Below are 21,918 nucleotides of genomic sequence, written 5' to 3' on the forward strand. Positions count from 1 at the left end.
GCTGTCAGCATTTGCCAGAGAGGTTTGTTTTGGAGTTACTACCACATTAAGTTTCGAAGGTAAGGTTTTGAAAATAACCTTTAAAATGAAATTCATCACCTCAAGACTTTTCAGCTAACTAGGTGACAGCTAAGTTTCAGCTAGTTAGCTGAAATGTTTGTCACCAGATTTTAACTGCACCTCAAAATATAACCTAGAAAAACAGCAAATAAAACATTCATTCTTGTTCAAGTCATTAGAGCTAATGGTTTAAAAAAAAAAAAAAAATCAGTCTGATACATCCCAAGTGAATTTCAAGTCATGCCAAAATAAGATAGCTTCAGCAGAATTGATGCCATGAAATCCATTTACCAAAAGCATTAGTTTAGATATGAGTTCAGCTGATGCCTCTCAAGTTACAGACACACTTTAAACAGACTTTAAAATAAAAGAATCAATTTTTTAAATGACTGTACAACCAAGCAAGAGAAAAAAAAAAAAAAAAATCGATGTAATATTGAGGTTTGGAATAACTTTTTAAAGATAATCTAACACCAGGAATGTGAGGACACTAACACATAAAAAAAAAAAATCCATCTAATGGAACCACGATTCCAGAGATAATCCAGATGTGGCCAAAGTGCAGGACAGCTTTTGCCTTCCATTTCTGACAACTTCCATTATAGATAAAATGAGTGGTTTTGCAATGCAGTGGGAAGGATACATAGTAATTTAATAAAATAAAACATTATTTCAAAGACAAGTATATAAATTTATATTATTCTGAGATCATTCCTACGTGTCTCAGGAACATATACATGCATATGCATACACACACACACTGCCTAAACTGTGAACAGAAAATGAAACCAACATCTGACTAAGGCTGCTTAAGGGGAAAACTCTCACGCAACTAAAAACATATCCAATTGACTGTTACATAAGCTGCATCCCACATGTGTATAACACACTGAAAATTATTAATGCTGTGCCAATTAAGTCCCAATAAAATCTGCCACATTTCTCTTGATTCAATTCAAAATCACAATCTCCATGCCATCACTAGGCACAGAAAAAAAAAAAAAAAATCACATAAAAGTCAGAGATTACAGTAGGGAAAGAAGTCATATCTAGTTCAAGTCCAGTATTGTGAACAGAATGAAATATTTTCAAACAGCAAAACGATTGTTAAGATTGAAGATTGTGAATCACCTTGTGCTTTTATTTTTTGCAGAAACTTACACAGTGATGAGCTCTTTCCCTAAGGTTAGAAGACAGTTAAAATGCTCACTCAATGGTAATTTATGAGGACCAAGCCAAGATCTGTGCAACCCAACGTTCAAATACTATGTTGCTTTTATAACCATTCTACAGACGTGTAGGAATGTCATTTTTTAACACACTGGTGGCTTTAACAGCACCTTCTAATGAAACAATCTACTTATTGATAATTCCAGTGTTAACTTACTTTAAGATCGCAATGTTTATGGGTCAAAATATGCTCCTTATTGTAGATACATCAGAGATTTCTACTCATATGTCAGTGGTACTTAAGATATCAGCGTATCTCCTCTGCATATATCCAGGTACTTTATCTGATATAGAATCCAAGATGACAACACAGCTTCCCAAAACTATCAGTACCGGTCCTACGTTTCTGATATGCAGGTGATCCTACTGAGATCATAAAAATTATCTTCATACCCCAAACTTGAAAATATTTATTCCAATGGCAGACTAGTTTTAGAAGGATATACAACAGCTTTCTACAATACATTTCCAAGACTTTCTACAGGATGCAGATGGATACACCACATAGTGTGGTATAGTTAATTAGTGCTTTTCTGAGATAACTGCATTCACTTATATACAGCAGTGAGTCCAAAATAATGCCATATAAATATTTAGAATTCATCTGCACAAGTCCAACAAATCTTGCACACCAATGTTGCCTAATATAAAAATGTCCTTTCTTTTGTTGATAATCCATAGCACCTCAAAAGACCAAGTTTATAATGTATTGTAAATGTTTTTTCTGTGCTCCAAAGAGACATCAGTAACGCAGTGATTAATAAAACTGTGTTCTTCTCTCCCTCCTGAAAAGGTCAATGTTACAGTCATGTGATTTTTAAAAATGCTGACCAAAAGCTAGAAGGAGATGCAAAGTCACTTACTCAGACACACGGAGGATGGTTTCCTTGCCTTCTTCCACTGAAATGTCAACATCGTTCTTCGCATGCTCCACTGTCAGCAGAGCTCCTTTAAAAAACAAGAGAAAAAGATACTGAACTTTCTTCCAGGAAATACATCTTTTACAGTAGCAACAAACCAGTTACATTTCTCAACAAATTGGATCAGGTGACTGAATTGGCTCCATCAAGTAAGACTGCCCAGGGAAGAAATCAATGTTCAGTCTCATATGCAAAAGGCTTCTTATTTTTGGCAATCCTTACAGTTTAAAATTGATAAAGTCCAACACATAGTAGCCTGCAGTGAGCTCAGCAAGTGTCAGCCGCAATATATTTTGCTTCCTAAGGATATTGTAAAAATTAGTCCTGTCCCCCAATATATGTAGAGCATGTAATCAAATTGCTTTTAATTATTGAACAGTAATGTACTCCATCTCAGCCCTGATGTATGCAAAGGAGATCAATTACTGAATATACCAGTACTTTCTGAACAAGCATGAGACTATTTTTAACCCAATTTAATGCTTATGAAAAGAAGAGACTTTAAAGATCAAGAAACTCTATCCACGTAAACATGCAAGAAGCTTACATGTGGCTTTCAGAGCAAGTAATTCACTGGAGACGGTAAAGGATGGCCTCTGGAAATAAAAGAATTACTGAAGTTTTTAGGCTAAATCATCAACTGTAAGACAGGTCTGCCCATAATCAAAGTGCCTTAATGCAAATCTGCTCTGATCTTGATGCTCTATAGCACAACAAAGTAGCTCACAGCACTCAGCTAACTGCGCTGTATTTCTGGATTGGCTCTGGTCCAGGTTCAGCCTGCTGAGCCTAAGTAGAAGAGCTTGTGTTCTTTTGCGTTGCTCAGAAGCACTTACAAAGACAGCAAGTTTTTGCACAGGCAAATACTTTAACAAACTAGCTATAGGACAATACTCTAGGTCTTGAAAAGCATATAACCTGTTACAGACTTTACAGAATGATGTGCACTGTATCTTCCTTAGACACCCCCCCCCCCCCGACACACACACACTACACAAGGCAGATGATGATGTAAGCTATTAATACACTGGCCTAAATACAAGGCACTGGAGCTCGGAATTCCCTAGGTCTCATCTCTGTTCAGAGAAAAACCCTTCTGGTGGCATTAAGCTTTTATCAACACTAAGTCAAGGTTGTTCTTCCCATCCCTCAGTTACCCATCTGTGAAAGTCAGGATGACATCCTTTATGCAATGTGTTTGTAAGTCACATAAGTATTTTAATAACATGCAAAGAAATGCTTTGAAAATGACAAGTATTATGCACACCAAGCTATGTAATTAATACTAATGACATCAAAAGCTACTACAGTTTTCCCAGTGCATAGCCACAATATACTAGTACAAAGTACTAGAACAAATAGGATGAGTGTACTTGTCTTCTTGTTACAAGTGTTCACCAAAGTGTTTTATCTGTAATATTTCTGACATAATTATGCAATCTCCTGAATGAAATCTCTAGTCCCACTCATCAGCTATCACAAAAAAAAAAAAGTCCTCCAAAGCTCCTAAACCATGTTAATCACAGCTCATATTGTGTCACATCTTTTCTACTAAATCAGTATAAACAAGTACCAGGAAAAATGTTATTTAAAGCTTACATATTATTTCACCTTAAACCAGTAGTTGTGCAAGTTTTATTCAACTCCGAGACACATTTGGGAATAACAGCGCCAAAAAAAGAAATCAACAAACTAAGATGAAAAATGGGAAGAAAATATAGTTTGGATAGTTTGGAGAAAAATGGAAAAACGGTATGGAATTCGTATGAAAGGCTGTTTGCAGACATCAGAAAGGGTAATGAAGGAGGCTGGCACATTTTTAAAGGCAGGATAACATCGCACGACAGCGAGCAACTTAAAAACCAAGATTTTGCAGCCCAACCTGGAAACAGCTCCCCTGATGAGCCAAGTCTTCGCAGCAATTAGAACTGACAACGAAGGATCACTGCAATTAGGCAGAGCTCACAGACAAGCGACGTGAACTAGGGCTGCTTTGAAAATTTAGCCTCCAACGTGCTAAATCACTGAAGAGTCTACCAATGACTCAGTTTCTTTACCCTGCATTACATCAAGTGCCGGCACCTGTCCTCACTGTTCAAAGAGCTCCCGAAAAGCAACCCGCTGGTGAGACCAGCCGCCTCGAGGGTGGCAGGACCGGCCCTGCTCGATCTCTTCAGAACGGGGCCGGGCAGGCGCGGCGGAGAAGTCGGCGGGGAGCCCGACCCTCGTCAGCACTCCATGTGCCAGCATTACCCCGCGGGAGCAAGTCCGCCCCAGCGACGCGCCCGCCGGGCACCGGCCCCGCGCACCGCTCAGCGAGGGCAGCTTCTCCCCGCGCTCCGGGGACCCGCCGGCCGCCTCAGGCGCCCTTGCCAAGTCCGCAGTGGGCACACGGCCCTGGCCTACGGCAAGGCCAAGCAGCAGAGGGAAGAGCGGATACGGGCCTCCCTCCGTGCCTCACCCGGCCCCGCACACGGGGACGGCCGCCGCACCGCGCGTGGCGCCGTATGATGCAACATGGCGGCCACGCGCCCCGCGGGGGCGGGCGGTGAGGGAACAGCGTCCCGCTGGGTCCCTGGGGGAAGCGGGGAGGGAGTAAGAAGGGGGCAGGAAACTCCGTCCCGCGCTTACCGAGCGGGGGGCTCCCCGCGTTGACAGTGAGGCTCAGCGCCGCCATCCCCGCCGTCACCGCGCCGGAACCAAAGGAGAGGGTGGGGCGGGGCGCGCGGCGGCGCCAGCTCGGCACAAACCAGCTCAGCAAAGCCCCACCCCGCCCCTTCCGGCGGGACGGGCCACGGGGCGGTGTGGCGGGCCGCTGCTGGTCGCGCTCTGTGGGGTTGGCTGTAGTCGCCTCGGTGTAGCCGTGATCCCAAGTCCGCGGGAGGAGGCGATGAGGTTGGAACCGGACGGCAGAAGACTAGCGGGGCTTGCCCAGGGCTCTCCCGGCGGGCAGGGGCGGTCTCCCGCTCTGAAGCGGTTTCCCCAGAGAAACCGTTCCGGAGGGTGCTGTGTGGCGGCTGCGCTGTCCCTCAGCGTGCCTTGGCCTCATGCGGCCGGTGCTTTTCTTCTCACAGCTGCTCTGGTGATCAAGCAGAGCCTTACCTAGAGCTTTGCAGGAGTTAACTGTAAGAATTCTTCAGACTTACCCAGGAGCAGCCGTAGATTTCAATCCCTCTCCTATGTATAATGATACAAACAAAACAAAGAGTGTAACATTTACCAATGCGTCTGAGTAGGGTAGTTTAACCCATCTGTTTTTGCAGAGTGTTACTTGTTACATTCCTCACACGCGCAGATTTTGCAGTGGAACAAAATGGGCCTGGAATGAATTACAAAAAATGCAGTGTCAGCATTTTTTCATAGGAGACAGACTCAAGTTCACATTGTTGCAAGGACAATGCAGTGTCACTGTACTTTTTCCTTTTTTTTTTTTCCCCAGTCTATTTTATAGATGGTACCTGCACCTAATGGGCTAGCAGAGAAATCACTAAATGCTTGATCGGTGGACCAGTGCTGCTTTGTGCAGTTGCCGTAGTATAGCCAGAGCGTGACTACACCTTACATGCTGGCTTTTATCCTTGGTTCCTGCTGCTGCAGGTTATGTCCAATTTCCTTAATATTTTCCAGTTTTACATTTTTTGTAAGCATGGAAAGTGATTCCATACATAAGTGTCTTTACACATCAGGTAGAAGCTGGTGTGTGTATTCTATTTCCATTGTAGTAGCTGTAAATGAGTAGAAAGATACATTACAGCAGAATTAGAAAGGGGCTTATGCTGAGGAAATTTTCAAACAGCAAGTTTCAGGTGAAAAAAGAATGTAGAGGTATTGATGAAAATTACTATCAGTGCTTCCTCTATTTGCCTGTGTGTTTTAATGATTATACAGAAGTAAGGCAGGCTTTGTCTGAGTCATTCTACATTTTACCTTAATGCATTCTGCACATTCACACACAGGTTTTGATGTGAATACTAAAGCATACATATCTAACAATCCTGCAGAAGATGAGAATTATATATTCTGTGAAATTAAACTTGTACTTGCTACATGGTTCAAACTCCAGTCACAATCAATATGCAAAATGATTATACAGTTCTGTAATGGGTCAAAATATGAAGAAGGTTCTAAGTAAAGCAGGCTGAATCTGTCTTGTGTGTTCTTCCTGGTCATGTGCTTGAGAAAGAAGAAAGGTAGGCTACAGATGAAAGGATTTGGAGCATGTGTTGTTCCTATATATGCAGCTTTAATCCAGTGTCACGACAGCATTATGGACTGGTTGCTGATGATAGAATGATGTAAGTGACAATCTTGCTAATTTATCTGTAAATGTTACAAGCTGACCTCACTAAGCAAAGAGCTTCCTTAGATTCTTTTTCATGTCTGCACATGGAGAAACGGGCAACGTTTTAGCAAGAGTTAGCTGTCTTCACCATACCTTTTAGCATCAAGATGTTCCTGGTCTCTGGAAATAGAGATAGCTTTAAGCCAATGAAGTCATATTGGTGTTACTGTACTATGAGGTAATGATCTAATTGAAAGACTCTTAAGTAAATGTATATAATGTCATATTTAATTTACTACTTGTAAATTTTGTATTCAAGTGAATAGTTGAATCCTGCTTTCCTACCTACGGGAAAGTTGACCAAAACAGGCTCTCCAATTTGAAAATTCATTTTAGGTGATTTTGTCCCTTGCTTTCTCCCCTCCCCTAACACGACTGTGTTCCACAGCACAGGGAAGTGGTACTGTCAGGTTCTTCTACTCTTGGGGCTACTGAAAAGGCTCCTGGACTTTGTTTCTCCCAAAATTCAGACATGAAAAATTTCAAGTTCTGGCATTTCTGTTGTCCCCACCTATGACAGTAACCTAGGCTTCCCAAGGCTCTCCAAGACTGAGGTCACACAGACAATGACAGATTTCAGATATCAGAAAGGTGCTTGGAACTCCTCCCCATGTTGCAGTTTCCTTGGGTTCTCCTCAGCTGAAGTGTCCCTGAACCCTGCTGTATTATTGCTGCACTGATCCTCAATGGATCCAATGATCCGAGAACTCCTGTTTGGGATTTCAGAGGCCCAGCTGGACCGTGTCCTGATTCCTGCACAACTTGGGGCAACTCAGCTCCCCTCAGATAGCAATCTCAGTCATCACAAAAATTCTAAGATTCACTACTAAGAATCAAACCTGTCAATTTTATTACAAATGGGCTAATCCATTCAGACAAATTCTTAATCCATTTGTATTTAACACAATAAACCCTTCTTGACTACATACAATGATGAAAACTGAGCAAGATCAGGTAAACGACCTAATGTGATTTTGTGTCCTGAAGATTAAGATGATTTTTGGACTGTACCGTTATGATTAGCAGTATATTAAGCAAGTAGTCATGAAGAATGAATACTACGAAAGAGTATGGAAAACAACTGTTGAAGAAATGCAACTGTTTTGATATTGTCTGCTAAACACAGCAAAACAATCTGGTCCAACAGATACCTAGAGATTCTGTACGTAATTTTGAAATTACTGAACACCTTAATGTAAGAATTCCGTTCAGATTCTATAAAACAAAATCTCAGGCTCAGTTATCTTCTGGCTTTCTTCTTCTGCAGGCTCACTTTCTTAGCCTTCCAGGCCAAGTAAAGGCTTTGCCACTTTAAGGCACAAGAGATTGTTTAACGTTGTTAGGAATACGACTGGCGTAGTAGTCATAATTTCTCAGAGTGGCGAGGACCCCAGCTGAATTCATGTGTTTCACTTCCTTGTTATACTGAAATGAATTTCCATGGATATCAGTTATCTTGCCTGCAAAAGAAAAAAATATATTCCAGCAAACAGGAGTTGGAGATATTCTCTATTTTACTAATACAACTGATGTAACAAAAACCAGTCTTTGGTGTACACATGCCTGTCTTGAGATGAGAAATCTTTGCTCCTAGTTTAAGCGGAACAGTTTTTTATTGATTGGAATCAAGTAACTAAGGGTTTTATTTTCTTTCATCAATATTTAAATTCCTTATGTTTAAGAAAAATAACACCTCTTTTATGGATTAATTAAAATGCTTCCTAAGTAGTTTTTACATTGCTAATCAACAAGACAGACAAATCTTCAGTTTGATTAAAAGCCAGGGTAAGTATATACAACAAACCCTAACATAATAATACCCCAGCTGCTTTTAAATTAGTTTCTAGAAATCGTTTAGCAAGAGCAATACAGATCTTTATGCAAGCTAATTTAACCATAACAGGGAGGCTAAATACAGCACTGTACTGCCCCAGATTGGTTGGGGTTTTGTGCCTGAGCTAACCTGTTTAAAGCTACCCCAGTTACCAACACCAGAGACTACAGAGGAGTTAATGTTATTATGAAGCCTGTTATCCTTGCTTGACAGAATATAGGGAGTTCAAACCCCACCATTTTAGCACATAGTGGTAAAAGATCTATCAGTATGACCAGCAGAAAAAGTATAATAATGCCTACATTCAAATTCTTGTCAGTGGGAATTTTCAGAAGTTTTCTAACCCCTTACCCCCTAGAAAGGTGAAGTGGCTCATGTTGGCTGGAGACACTAATTTACTGAATTACATGAATGACTCAGTTTTGGAGTTTGTACATCTGAAGGACAACTGCGTGATTTGTCCTATTTTTGTTGTTTTAAATAATGCAATCTCTGCATATAACATGTTACTAATAATAAACTATTATATCCAGTTAGTAGGGCAGTGTGAATTTACTGTGAAATAGTAACCAACAGAAAAAAAGACACGTTTGGAAAATATTAATATGCCCAAAATTTTGGAATTCAGCTTTAATTATTTGGCTGTTATTGACTGTATTAGTCCAGGCAAAACAGACCATCACTTGCCATCACTTTGTAGTTACTGTTGACTTCAAATGGCTCAAAGCTCATAGTGAATCGTGACTATTTAAAAATACATATGTACTGTCATTTTTCTCTCCAAAGACACATTTGAAAATTCTTTTTTCCTATGAAATGTATAAATAACCTGAAATTGCTGCAGTTTCACTTATATTGGAATTTTGAATGCTGTTAGCTTACCTCCCACAGCATGTAGAATAGCTTCAGGTGCACATGTATCCCATTTCTTGCACCCAGGACTAGCAAATACATAAGCAGATGCCTTGCCTTCTATAAGCTGAATGATCTGTAATGAATAGAGAGTGGTGATCATTACAAAGGTGCTAGGCATTTAGAAATGGGTAAAAACACCAGAAAATGGGGGTTAGATAAGTTAATTCTATGTATTTAACAGTGAGAAAAGGAACACCAGCTACTTCCTTTCTAATATTACACGAAATAACATTAAGATTTAGAAAGCTATACTGTATTACCATTCTGAATTATCTGAATTATCTACTTTTGACTGTTATAACTACAGCCTATAGGATAAAAATCTGCTTTTGGTTTCAGATCATCTTTAGTTTCACATCTTCTGCAAGTACTGAAAAAAAATGGTGGAAATTGTCCATGTTGCCATGGGGCTATTTTTGGGCCTTGCACACATTAGAGAAGACATTGGAAGGTCTGCTTTTAACACCTATGACAGGATTAAGCTTTAAAAACCATAGCATGTGAGTATTCCCTGTGTGCAGACAATTTTTGCAAAGGAAATACCACTCTGTACTTCTGTTTTCCTCTGTTTTCACATGTGCTGCTAGATAGTTTGAACAAAATACTGTGTTAGCATGAACAGGAGGAAATGTCTAATAATTGTGATTAAATTGAATTCCCATTTCATAGAATCACAGAGTGGTAGAGGTTGGAAGGGACTTTTAGACGTCATCTAGTCCAACCCCTCTGCTAAAGTAGGTCCACCTAGATCAGGTTGCACAGCAACATGTCCAGGCAGGTTTTGAAAACCTTTAGAGAAGGAGACTCAACACCCTCCCTGAGCAGCCTGTGCCAGGGCTCCCTCAACTGAACAGTAAATAGTTTTTCCTTATGTTTAAATGGAATTTTCTGTGTTCCAGCTTCATCCCATTACCCCTTGTCCTGTCACTAGATACAACAGAAAAAAGGTATGCTCCAACCTCCTGACACCCACCATTTAGATATTTGTAAATATTAATGAAATGCCTCCATTTGGTCACTCTGGTCTTGCAAATTTTTGTTTTCTCCTCTGGAAACGGAGTACTGGGGAGGATGAACCTCAGCCATGACCAACATGGCCACTGTTACAAATACACTTGTATCAAATTCTCTCTACCTTACAGCAGACTGAATGCTAGGAAGAGAAATTGTGCTGTGGTGGAAGGAGAAGGACACTCCTACACATCCACGCAGGTAAGCAAGTTATTCTTTTTCTTTTTCCGAAGGGACCAACCTCCCATTAAAACCAAAATAGCTGGAGTTTTCATACCTTGTTTCCTGCTCCTCCAACTCTGATGACAGTGTCTGGGTTCAGTGCACTGATACAGTCATTTACCAGGGTACTGCTGTGAGAACGAGTAGTAACAATGATGTGTTTCCCAGCAGGTGCTTCGGTGAGCTGAAATCCAAAGGCACCTATACCCAGGACTCCCCAGATTGTCCTGCCCAGCACAGCATCTGCTCCTGCCTATGAAAAAGATACACTGGTCCAGGTGATGGCTAATCATAGTGATCGACCATTAAAGCACAAATGGAAAGGAGTATCTAGAGACATCATTATATATCAAGGTGTATAATATTAATACTGGGTTATATATTTAAACAATGGCCTTTAAAAAGAACTGCTCTAGAGCCCAGAGTGAGAAATTGGCTCACTCTCCTAAGGCAAGGATATCATTTACCGCTTTCTTAGCTGTGACATAGTGGTGGTGCATTACATCCTGCCTCCAATGCCTGATACAATATTTGTGTATTTCTGTACTTCAGGCACCACCTGTAACTGAAAATATCCGATTAAATGTTTCTTCATATGTATCGCACAGAACATAGAAAATCAGCTGATGTTATGTATCATCAGATGATGATCAGGCTGCATGATGAGCTTTCCCCTCACTCACAGATAATACTGAAATAACACCCAAACATGTGCAAATGCCTGTAGCTTGGCCATTCTGGACTTAATTGTGAAACCTGTCTGATACACTCTAACCCAGTCATCAGTGACAAATATGCTTGGTTTATTTAGGCCTGCAGATTTATGGCAGTTACCACACATAACAAATGCACCTATTGCATGGATTTACTAAAGAATATCTAGAAAAGACTTCAAAAGCATCTATCTGTACTTGTTTTACAGTATGTACATTATATGTATTGTAGTAATACGTACAGTATAGAATCATAGAATTGTGGAATCATAGAATGGTAGGGTTGGAAGGGATCTTTAGAGATCATCTAGTCCAACCCCCCTGCAGAAGCAGGTCCACCTATATCAGGTTGCATAGGAACATGTCCAGGCGAGTCTTGAAGACCTCCAAGGAAGGAGACTCCACACCCTTACTGGGCAGCCTGTGCCAGGGCTCCCTCACTTGAACAGTGAAACAGTTTTCTCTTATGTTTAAATGGAACTTTCTGTGTTCCAGCTTCATCCCATTACTCCTTGTCCTGTTGCTAGATACAATACAAAAAAGTGATGCCTCACCCCCTGACATCCACCATTTAGATATTGTAAATATTAATGAGATCCCCACCTCCATCTCCTCTTTTCTAGACTACACAGCCCCAGTTCCCACAGCCTTTCCTCATAAGGAAGATGCTCCAGTCCCCTGATTATCTTGGTGGCCCTGGGCTGGACTGTCTCCAAAAGTTCTCTGCCCCTCTTGTGCTGGGGAGCCCAGAACTGGACACAGGACTCCAGATGAGGCCTCACCAGGGTAGAGTAAAGGGGGAGCAGAACCTTCCTTGACCTGCTAGCCACACTTTTTTTGATGCGTCCCAGAATGCCATTGGCCTTCTTGGCCACATGGGCACATTGCTGGCTCATGTTTAGTTTATTTTCAACAAGCACTCCCAGGTTTCTCTCTGCAGAGTTGCTCTCCAGTAGGTCAATCCCCATATATATGTAAAATATGCTGTATTAGTGTATTATACAAACCTCAAGGTTCACTATGGCTGTTAGTAGGTCCCTGAGATTCAGTTCCCAGAGACAACATTCAAATTTATATATATTAAAAAAAAAAACACACCCCACCTTACATTACAACATTAACTCTCCTACATGCTGCTTTTCAGATGAAAAATGTGCTAACTAGACATGGCTTAGAAGGGACAGAAATCACCTGATGCTTTCAAACAAATCAATGCATTTAATACCTCGTAGTTGTAATACGGCTGGTTAATAACTCCTGCTATTGCTTTCCCTCCATAAGCAATTCCAATAAGAACTGTTACATGGTCAAGAAGACCTGTACAGAAATAATGAGAATGTAGTTATGTCTGAAAAAGAGAAAGTGTATGTAAAACATTAAAAAAGGCCCACAAATTGACATGAAGGGCGGAATCTTAAAAATGCAAATCAGGATTTTCAGCTGTAATAGTTTGGTTGATAGAATCTTTTAGCTGTGAGGTCTGCAAAAGTGCCCCAGATAGAATTCTCTTAATAGAACTATGTTGCAATTAACATATAATGAGGAAAGAGTTCAAAGACACAACTACATAGCAGTATACCATGACATTCTTCTATGACTGTGGTGTGAATTCTTTAGTAGTATTCAAAACTAGCCATGTGTTGACAAGCTGTACATCTCTTTCCCTGAAAAGAGGGAAAAAAGATTGACTAAAGTATTTTTTATATTAATCAACAACCAAACAGTATAGCAGGAGGCTATTTCAGCATACTGGTTTTGGAGGTTTTTCCCTTTTTTTCCCTACATTTTAGGGTCTATTTCAGAAGACAGAAAATAGACTTTGCTGAAAGCAGTTATCTTCCTCTAAATAATTCTTCAGTTACGGGAAGAATTTTATTTCAGAAGGGCTACAAATAGAGCTGTCATATTTGGGGATTTTTAAGAGCATAATGTACATATAATTGAGAATATTCCTGTGAGAATGGGAGATTTAGTCCCTCAATTCAAAGTATATGTGAAATTGTAAGTTTGACTAAAAATTTAAGACAATCTGCCAGCAACTAAAGAAAGCCTTTTTCTCTCTGAAATGATAAAAATATGTGGTCACTCAGTACCACCGCCCCCCAGGAATGTTCAATACTGGTTAAACTGAATGTGAAGATTAAAATATTCAACAGAACTAAAAAAGTACAGAAACAACATCAGCCTTACAAAACAATACTGTAGGTAACTTATATCATAAAACTACACTGTACATGCTACTTTATTACATTGCTTTTTTTTTTTCCTTGAATCATCAGAATTAAAAGAAAAGCCAACCTTCAGTGTACTCCTTGGTTCCATCCAAAGGATCAACCCATATTACAAGCTTTAAAAATAAAAAAATAAGGAAAATTAACAGATACAAATCATGTAAATTACCATGAAAAGTACATACTTTACTTTAGTGCATTTATTTCCTTATGATAGTGAGGAAAATGTTACCATTATGGTATGACTGAAGCCTACAATAGTATTTTACCACAAAAAAAGCTTAAAAACTGACTTCTGGAACTTGTCAGCAAATATCTTAATAGAGGTATTAAGGTTTAAACTGAACATGAAGATTACATTTTTTTATGTTTAAAGTACATTCCTTCCAAATAACTTTGAACGATGAGTTGTAAGAAGCAAATTTCCATTTCCCATTATTGTGCAGAGGGATATGCAACATTTCTAGCTCTGCAGGTATCATTCTCATTACCATATTTCAATTTTCAAACGAAAAAAAAATGGCAACACTGAAAGAACCTTTTTTCTTAACGTGTTCCTAGCTAAAATCAGTACGTAATTTAGATAGAGCAGAAAATATGAAGATGTGTATAGCGTTACCATATTACCTCTTCCTCTTTAATTCCTGTGTACTGAGCAGGACAAGTTTTCTTCAGTATTTCTTCACAGTAACCATCTTCAATTAATTCCTCAGTTATGTCATTATTGGATAGGTCCTAACAAAAGGATTATCAGAATTATTAGAAAAAGATACTGGGCTCGCCTCAATTTGCCTTAGAACTGTAGATTTGCTTGCAGCTTGCTTGACAAAGCTAATGCAATGGAAAGACAAAACGGGCTGGAAATAATGTTGACTTTTTTTAAAAACCCCAAACCAACAAACAGAAGATTTCGTAAAACCTGACAAAGCAAATTCCACTGCAAGTTAAACTGTTAGTATGTAATAAGATAAGTACTTACTTCTTCTCCTATGATTGTCACCTTGGGAAACTTCCGTGCCAGAGAAGCACAAATGCTCATTTGTGCCAGTCGGTCAGCTTTGGTTTGCAAGTCATTGGCTCCGGTCTGTCAAAGGATGGATAGTAAATTGTGTATTTCAAAGCAACAACAAAACCCTAAAACAAAACTCAGTATGATGGCCTGTATGTCATTCTGAATATCTACCTTGTAATGAAAAAGAAGACTAATTTGATAAGTCATTGACCTAGTAAGTGATCTTGAGAGAGGAAGATTAAAACCTGAAAGAGGCAAAGTTTCCCTGTACACTCCCAAGCTAAGATAGACTGGTATGATATCAGAACAATACTGACATGTTGCATTCTTCTGATGCACTGGTGCAACTGTACTGAATATGTATTTGTGCAAATACTATACTATGTACAGTGTATGTTCATACAAGTGTGAACCTAGATATAATACAAGAAGAAGGAAAAACAAGTTAACAAGCAAAAACATTTTAAGGCTACTGGAGAGATATGGCAAATTAGGAAACAGGAGAAATATAAGGAAGGTATCATTAAAAGCTGATTAAAAGGTTTAATTACTCTAACATGTTTTTAAAAAAAAATAAAGAAAGAAACAATTATGATATATAAACTTCTAAATAGTGAATAGTTCCTTAGTCTAGTGGGGAAGGAACAATAAGGGCCAGAAGCTAACCAGTGAAATGGAACTGGACAGCAACACCCACACATTTTTTCCAGCAAGAGAGGGAACAGTGGATTTGGTGTCTCAAGATGACATGAAACAATTACTGAAAGCCTTCCCAAAATATTCAGTGTAGTCAAACATGTTGCCAGATAGGTTACAGTAACTTCTTCTTAAACATTAGTAACCTGCTATGTAGTGGAAGTGGGTCATTTATGAATAGTTTGTTGCCATAATCTTCATGTAGCTGGAAGGAGAGGAGCCCTTTAGGTCCAGAGATAGAATCCTACTAAGAAATACTTCTGTTAACACTGGAATTAAGAAAGCCAGTTCACCCAAGGACTTGCATCTTAGTTGAATCAAACAAGAGTAACCAAGAGAGCTGGTCAATCTTCAAGCACCAATTCCTCCAAGCCCAGGATCCTGCTTCTACAGGGAGGTTGGACTCGATGATCTCTAAAGGTCCCTTCCAACCCCTACCATTCTATGATTCTATGAGTCTATGAAAATTTTTATCTGTTTGTATATTACTTGGTGACAAGATGTAAATTGTTTTATCCAGCCATAGGAATGGAATATTCCACCTAGAATCACGTTCGGGTTAACTTTTGCATGCTCAAAACCTAGTCTGTCCCTTATCCAATTGCCTGTTTTCATTAAACTTTATATCTTTCTTTGAAATTTCCTTCTCATCCCCTAATAAATTTAGAAAAGGTCTTGATGTTTTCTGACTTCAGAAAGAGGATGAATGATGAAAAGCAACACCTTCTGTTTTTGTGCATCTCTTTCCTCTAGACTATAAAGCAGAGGCTCATACAGGTTCTATCTTCCATTCTTCCTCCTTCGTTACCAGTCACCTTTGGCAAGGCGCTTGCAGGAATCCCAAGGTCACTGGAATCTCTTCTGTTGGTCATTGCTTTCAATCAGTTCAATTTCATTTGCGATTGCTTGCAAATGTTTTCATAGTGGTGAATATAACTGACCAAGCGGGGAAAAAGTCTTTTTGCTTCTACCATCTGAACTGACAATAAAAGCCATAAAGGATGAGGCTTTTCTTCACAACTGGATGAAAATGCTTACTTTCAGAAAAAAAAAGTAAATACTGGCAATTACCTCAACATACAGACATACCTCTAATGATAGAATTAACTTGAAAAGTTAATTCCACCTAATCTAGTACTGTAGTCAAAACAAAGATCCTGGCTCATCAGTGCAGCTTACTAATTTACAGCAAGCTGAGAACTTCATGTAGATGATCCTAATCTAATTTCTGTTTTCTATTTAGAATTAAATCTGAAGCTTCAAATTTATTTTGAAAAACGTGATTTACAATAAAACCTAAGTGTCTGTTTTAAGAAACGAAACACTGCATTATCCTAATCCAAAATTCATTAGAGGTACAGTCTTTTAAGCTGTACTACAGATGTTAGAACATAGGCATGGAAATTAATGGGAAAAATACACTACTATGAATTCTGCTTTGCTATCCAAAGGTTGTGTTTTGTGAAGGGAAGCAGAACAAAATTATTATCTGTTTCTTTTAAGTGTCTGAACATTCTTTTAAAATACTGGTCAAAAGACAACTTCCCCAATTCTCTTTTAAACCTTTAATAAGGAATATCTCTTTTATCAGAGGGGTGAGGACTACATTTCCTTCCTCAGTTGCTGATCTTCAGAAACACCACGTTTATCTGTACCTAACTCAGCATTAATAAGAGAAATTAAATGGTAACAAAGCAAAAGTAATACCTTTTCCACTATCCCCAGGTCTCCTGCAGCCATTACATTTCTAACAATTGCTGCAGCCTTTTCCGCAACAGAATACGCAGAGGCGACCACACGCATGAGTAGAGCTGGAGAAGCCATACTGAATGCTGAAAAGAAACAAAAACCCAAACTTGTACATTTCTCTCTTGAAGAGAAGACAAGAAGGAAAATTATTTACATAAATTACATAATTTTACATAATATTTCAAACAGATACAGTTTAAGGTGAGGAGGATGGGGAAAGTGGGTTACTGCCACTGAGCTTTCACTTTTTAAAAAATACAATTAGCAAAGACAGAGATGTAAAGCTATTTTAGACAAGATTTTTCAAGCTAATTATGCCCTATCTGGCAGTGAGCCTAGTTCTCCTCACTAAAATACAATCTGGCATTAAACAAGAGCAGCAGCAGAAACTCTTTATCATGAATGTTATGACAATGTAGTCTACACACACCACTTGTTTTTTATATGTTTTGAACATAAGATCATTGTTTTCAGAACTGAACCTACAGAGTTGGTTTGTGCCGAGACTTAAGTACAATGCTACCAGACAGGATGATGAGAGCAACTTTATCTACTATTTTTATTTGTTTAAATATAAAATAGACATTGTAGATGGCCTAACTGTGAACACAAAATAGAATCACAGAATCATAGAATAATGGAATGGTAGGGGTTGGAAGGGACCTTTAGACATCATCTAGTCCAACCCCCCTGCAGAAGCAGGTCCACCTAGATCAGGTCGCAGAGGAACATGTCCAGGTGGGTCTTAACCTCCAAGGAAGGAGACTCCACACCTTCCCTGGGCAGCCTGTGCCAGGGCTCCCTCACATGAATAGTACAATAGTTTTTTCTTATATTTAAATAGAACTTTTTGTGTTCCAGCTTCATCCCATTACTCCTTGTCCTATTGCTAGATACAATAGAAAAAAGTGATGTCCCAACCTCCTGACATCCAACATTTAGATATTTGTAAATATGAATGAGATCCTCCCTCAGTCTCCTCTTTTCTAGACTATACAGCCCCAGTTCCCACAGTCTTTCCTCGTATGAAATATGCTCCAGTCCCCTGATCATCTTGGTCGCCCTGGGCTGGACTCTCTCCAGAAGTTCTCTGTCCCTCTTGAGCTGAGGAGCCCAGAACTGGACACAGGACTCCAGATCCTGTTAATGATATGCAGATCCTGCAAACCCTGCACATCTATGCAAAACTATTTGTCTAGGTTTTAACATCCTTTCTGTATTTCTTTAACTCACCTTGATTTCTTTAGGGAAATCTATTACATTTTCTTTCCTCCTCTCAACACTGCATGTCCTGTCACTCTTCCTATTGTATTGTCTTCAATATCTGTTCCTCAGAACACATTAGTGCCTTCAGTTCCCATACAGAGTAACTAGTATTCTTGCAAAAGGCTCACAAATATGTTCCTCTCAGCTTTTCTCTATCTCAAGAAAAAAAAAAAGTAACCATGCTGTATTATTTAAAATGCAGAGGTAATTGTTTTTTATGTTTTTCTGTCAGGTTTTGTTTTTTTTGTGTAGATTACATGTTTTTGGGGATGGGCTCACATGTATGATATACTTCCAAAGAAAACATCTGAGCGCAGAGCTAGAAAAAATACAGAGGAACTCATTAATTGCTACATAGAAGATGACATATTAGGCTTCCTTCACAATCAATATTAGCAGCAATTGCAGCAAGTATTGCCTAAGTGTTATTAGAAATACCTTTCCTTTCTTGCTTGAGAAATCTACATGCTACATTAAGATATAACAAGGTGATAAGGCTAGCTACTGTAGATGATACTGATGTGACCTCATGTTCATGTCTGTTTACAGCAAAGGCAAACAGCAATGTCAGAGGTATGAAAATCACAAATTTATCTGTTTTAAGAACTTTTTCATCATTTTAGAAACACTGTATGGGTACCTCTAAAGTCAGAAGATCTCTGAAGAAGAAAGAGTATAGAGTGATTGTGTAAGAACATTCAAAAAGCACAGTTGCTACTGTTAATGTTTATTTACTGCTCATAGATGAGAGCAAAGTGCTCTGGAGTCCTGTAAAGTAGCCAAGGTTCACACCCAAAGCGTACACACCAGCTGTCTTGGACTGTACAGCGGTTACAGGGAAATTTTGGATGTGCTACCTGTGACAAAAAGCAGCTCTCAACCAACCAAATACTGTAGAGCAAATATGTGTCGTAACACATGGGAAGACAGATACTATTTTAAGTATACATCTTCACAGAAACAAGAGGAAGGAAGATTGAATGTAGTGCATTCCACACTGAAAATTACTGGACTATGTATACTTTTGAGGAGAGAAAAAAAATAGCACATTAGATGGGGTTTGAGTTAAAGAATTGAGCTCAGAAGAAGATAATTAAGACTATGCTCAGTTTCTCATTCTTCATTTGACCCTTTACTGCACATTTGATCCTGCTTTGTAAATTGAGGTTAAAACTTACTTAATTGCTTTAAAGGCTTGATTTACTAAATGTTTGCATAGTTTGAAAAAGATTCAGGAAACATTACAGAAGTACTATCTTACGTTCTTGAAGTTTGACCTAAGGTGTTTCCTAGGCACATTTTGCTTGAACAGTCTTAAAGCAAAGTCTTAAGAAAAGCGAGATTTAGTAAGAGAAACCAAAAAGGGAGATTCAACAGCCCTTCCTCCCCAATACAGAGCAGCTAACTAATGTAGTGCATTAAGTATGTTATTACTGCAAAAGGTGCCTTAACTTTTTACAGGTTTGCTTCTCCCATGTGGCACATTTTCTGGATCCTTTTTGGTTAGGTACGTGTGTGTGCTAGTTGGCCACAAGTTTATCAACTCTGTAACTTTTTTATCTCAAATTAACTAGTTTGTTTATGGCATGTTCTTTCCAGTGGGGCAATGTCTAGTGTGTACTTCCACAATACATACAAAAATATATTGCTTGCCTTAGACAAGGAAGTTTGAGAAAACTGTACTGTGATAGTTGCACAGCAACTATCCCTCAGGTTAAATTTGCATTGGCTCACATTTGGTAAAAGATAACTTCTCATTTCACATAATACAAGAAAATGAGGAGCAGCTGAAGGCACTGGGGTTGTTTAGCCTGGAGAAGAGGCCGAGGAGAGATATTATCTCGCTCTATGCTACCTGAAAGGTGGTTGCAGTCAGGTGGGGGTCTGTCGCTTCTCCCGAGTGACAGGACAAGAGGAAATGGACTCAAGTTGCACCAGGGAAGGTTTAGATTGGAGATTAGGAAAAACTTTTTCACTGAAAGTGTTGTTAAATATTGGTACAGGCTGCTCAGGAAGGTGGTGGAGTCACCATCCCTGGAGATACTGAAAAGACACATAGATAAATTGTTGAGGGACATGGTTTAGTGGTGAGCTTGGCAGTGTTGGGTCAGTGGTTGGACTTAAAGATCTTAAAGGTCTTCTCCAATCAAGATGATTCTATGATTCCATGAAAACAAGACTGGGAGTGGGAATGCCTGGGTACCCTTGCTGTTCACCTCCAGATTCCCAGGGAGAAAATCATGCACCGCCTCATTTTATTGATATGCTTTGAGGCCTTTCCAGTTTGTATTTGGGGGGAGGACAAAAAAAAAAAAAAACAACCAAACCAACCAAACAATCAACAAATAAAAAAGGGCCCGTTCAGGAGTCTCTTGTAATTGCGAACCTCAGTGGTAAATTACCATCAGGGTAGTTCAGGCCAGCGCTACTGCCCAGTGCTCTCAGAATGCATTTAGTTGAGCATCGCATATCCTAAAGTAGGTGGTCGCAGGTGAGGGGCACAGCTCTCGCTGCTGATGCAGCAGCAAACTCACCGTGCCCAGCCTCGCCTTTCCCGTGATCCTCGCAGCGTCCGTCGCCGTGCTCCGGCCGCTGTGCCTCTCTTTCTGCTCTCCGCGTCCAGGGCGCTCTGAGCTCGCCAGGAGCCCTTCCAGCCAGTCCCCTTGCGAAATGGAAGTAACCGAAGTCCAAGCCTCGCCGGTCAGCTCCCGCGGCGACAGCCGGGAGCTCCCCGCAAGCGCCGCCCGTCCTGCGGCCTCTGCGCCGGCTTCTTCGGGAACAACTCGCCCCGACCGCCTCACGGGGACGCCGTCGCCTTTACAAAAGAAGCTCGAAACGGCTCAGATGCTTTCGGCTCCGGGAAGGCTTGAAGCGCTTCCCTCGACCCGGCCGGCCGGTTCGGAGGCCTTCGTAACGCGGAGAAAAACGCGTTGCTGGGCAGCCTGTCCCTTCCTGCGGCCCGTCGCGGCCGCGCCGCTCTCCGTAGCGCAGGCGGAAGCGCTTCCGCAGCGCGTGTCGCAGCGAGCCCGTGAGGATGTTTCGGGCCTGGCGGGTGCCGCCGCTGGCCCGGGCAGGGGCGCGGGTCGCCCGGGGCTGGGCGCGCTCCGCCGCCTCGGAGGCTAACAGCCGGCAGCCCGAGGCGGAGAGCCCTCAAGACTCACAGTACCGGGACACGGTGCTGTTGCCGCACAGCCGCTTCCCCGCGCAGCTCCCGGGGCGGCTGCAGCCCGAGACCGAACTGGAGACGCAGCAGGTAGCGGTCGGGGCTGGGGTCGGCTTGTCTGGGGGTACATGCCTCGGGAGGGAGAGGCGAGGCTGGGCCTGGCAGCAGAGCAGCGGAGCCCTGGCCCCGGGGAGGAGGGCGGGGGTTGGCCGCAGGTTTGTTTACGGGCCGGCCTTTTGCCGTAGTTACCATGCTGTGGGTTTGGGCTTTGGCGGGCTTCTGGCCAGGCCGTCTGAAGTTGGGTCTCGTTGAAAGTTGAAGAGCTCGGAAACTTTGGCTATGTGTTTGTAGTCTGGATACTTGCGAGCTTATCACAGTTTTGTTTGGAGAAAGAGTAACGACTTTTAATAGTAGAGATCCAGAATAAACCTGTTTGGCTTAATATTACGCCTGCCATAGGCTTTTCAATACTTATAAACTATTAATGGCTTCTGTTACAGAGTTAGAAAAGTTAACTCTCTGTGTTCAGTTGTCTGTTTCATTGTATATTTTAC

At 40.6% G+C, this 21,918-nt stretch overlaps 3 protein-coding genes across 4 annotated transcripts in view; 1 reads left to right on the forward strand and 2 right to left on the reverse strand.

Annotated features, from left to right (window-relative positions):
• Positions 1 to 4,945, reverse strand: part of EPRS1 (glutamyl-prolyl-tRNA synthetase 1) — a 41,812-nt gene extending 36,867 nt beyond the window's left edge. Inside the window, exons 1-2 of the mRNA XM_061991447.1 lie at positions 4,842 to 4,945; positions 2,154 to 2,238 (exon numbers count right to left, since the gene is read on the reverse strand). Coding sequence (XP_061847431.1) covers positions 2,154 to 2,238; positions 4,842 to 4,887 — 131 coding nt within the window. The 5' untranslated portion in view covers positions 4,888 to 4,945. The remainder of the gene's footprint in view (positions 1 to 2,153; positions 2,239 to 4,841) is intronic.
• Positions 4,946 to 7,397: 2,452 nt separating this feature from the next.
• BPNT1 (3'(2'), 5'-bisphosphate nucleotidase 1) lies at positions 7,398 to 21,371 on the reverse strand. Of its 2 annotated transcripts, XM_061991450.1 has the most exons (9): positions 20,736 to 21,371; positions 16,894 to 17,018; positions 14,458 to 14,562; positions 14,106 to 14,213; positions 13,546 to 13,594; positions 12,473 to 12,564; positions 10,590 to 10,787; positions 9,269 to 9,374; positions 7,398 to 8,012 (listed from the first exon to the last, which is right to left on the reverse strand). In XM_061991450.1, exons 2-9 carry the CDS (start codon positions 17,008 to 17,010, stop codon positions 7,864 to 7,866), a joined length of 924 nt encoding a protein of 307 aa, XP_061847434.1. In that variant the 5' UTR covers positions 17,011 to 17,018; positions 20,736 to 21,371; the 3' UTR covers positions 7,398 to 7,863. The 2 variants fall into 2 exon arrangements, with proteins under 2 accessions (XP_061847434.1, XP_061847435.1); XM_061991451.1 differs by lacking the exon at positions 16,894 to 17,018.
• The window catches only part of IARS2 (isoleucyl-tRNA synthetase 2, mitochondrial), a 30,528-nt gene continuing 29,802 nt past the window's right edge, over positions 21,193 to 21,918 (forward strand). The window contains exon 1 of the mRNA XM_061991449.1: positions 21,193 to 21,454. Coding sequence (XP_061847433.1) covers positions 21,236 to 21,454 — 219 coding nt within the window. The 5' untranslated portion in view covers positions 21,193 to 21,235. The remainder of the gene's footprint in view (positions 21,455 to 21,918) is intronic.

Source organism: Colius striatus, chromosome 2, assembly GCF_028858725.1.
Source record: "Colius striatus isolate bColStr4 chromosome 2, bColStr4.1.hap1, whole genome shotgun sequence".
In the NCBI taxonomy this organism is placed as follows: Eukaryota; Metazoa; Chordata; class Aves; order Coliiformes; family Coliidae; genus Colius; species Colius striatus.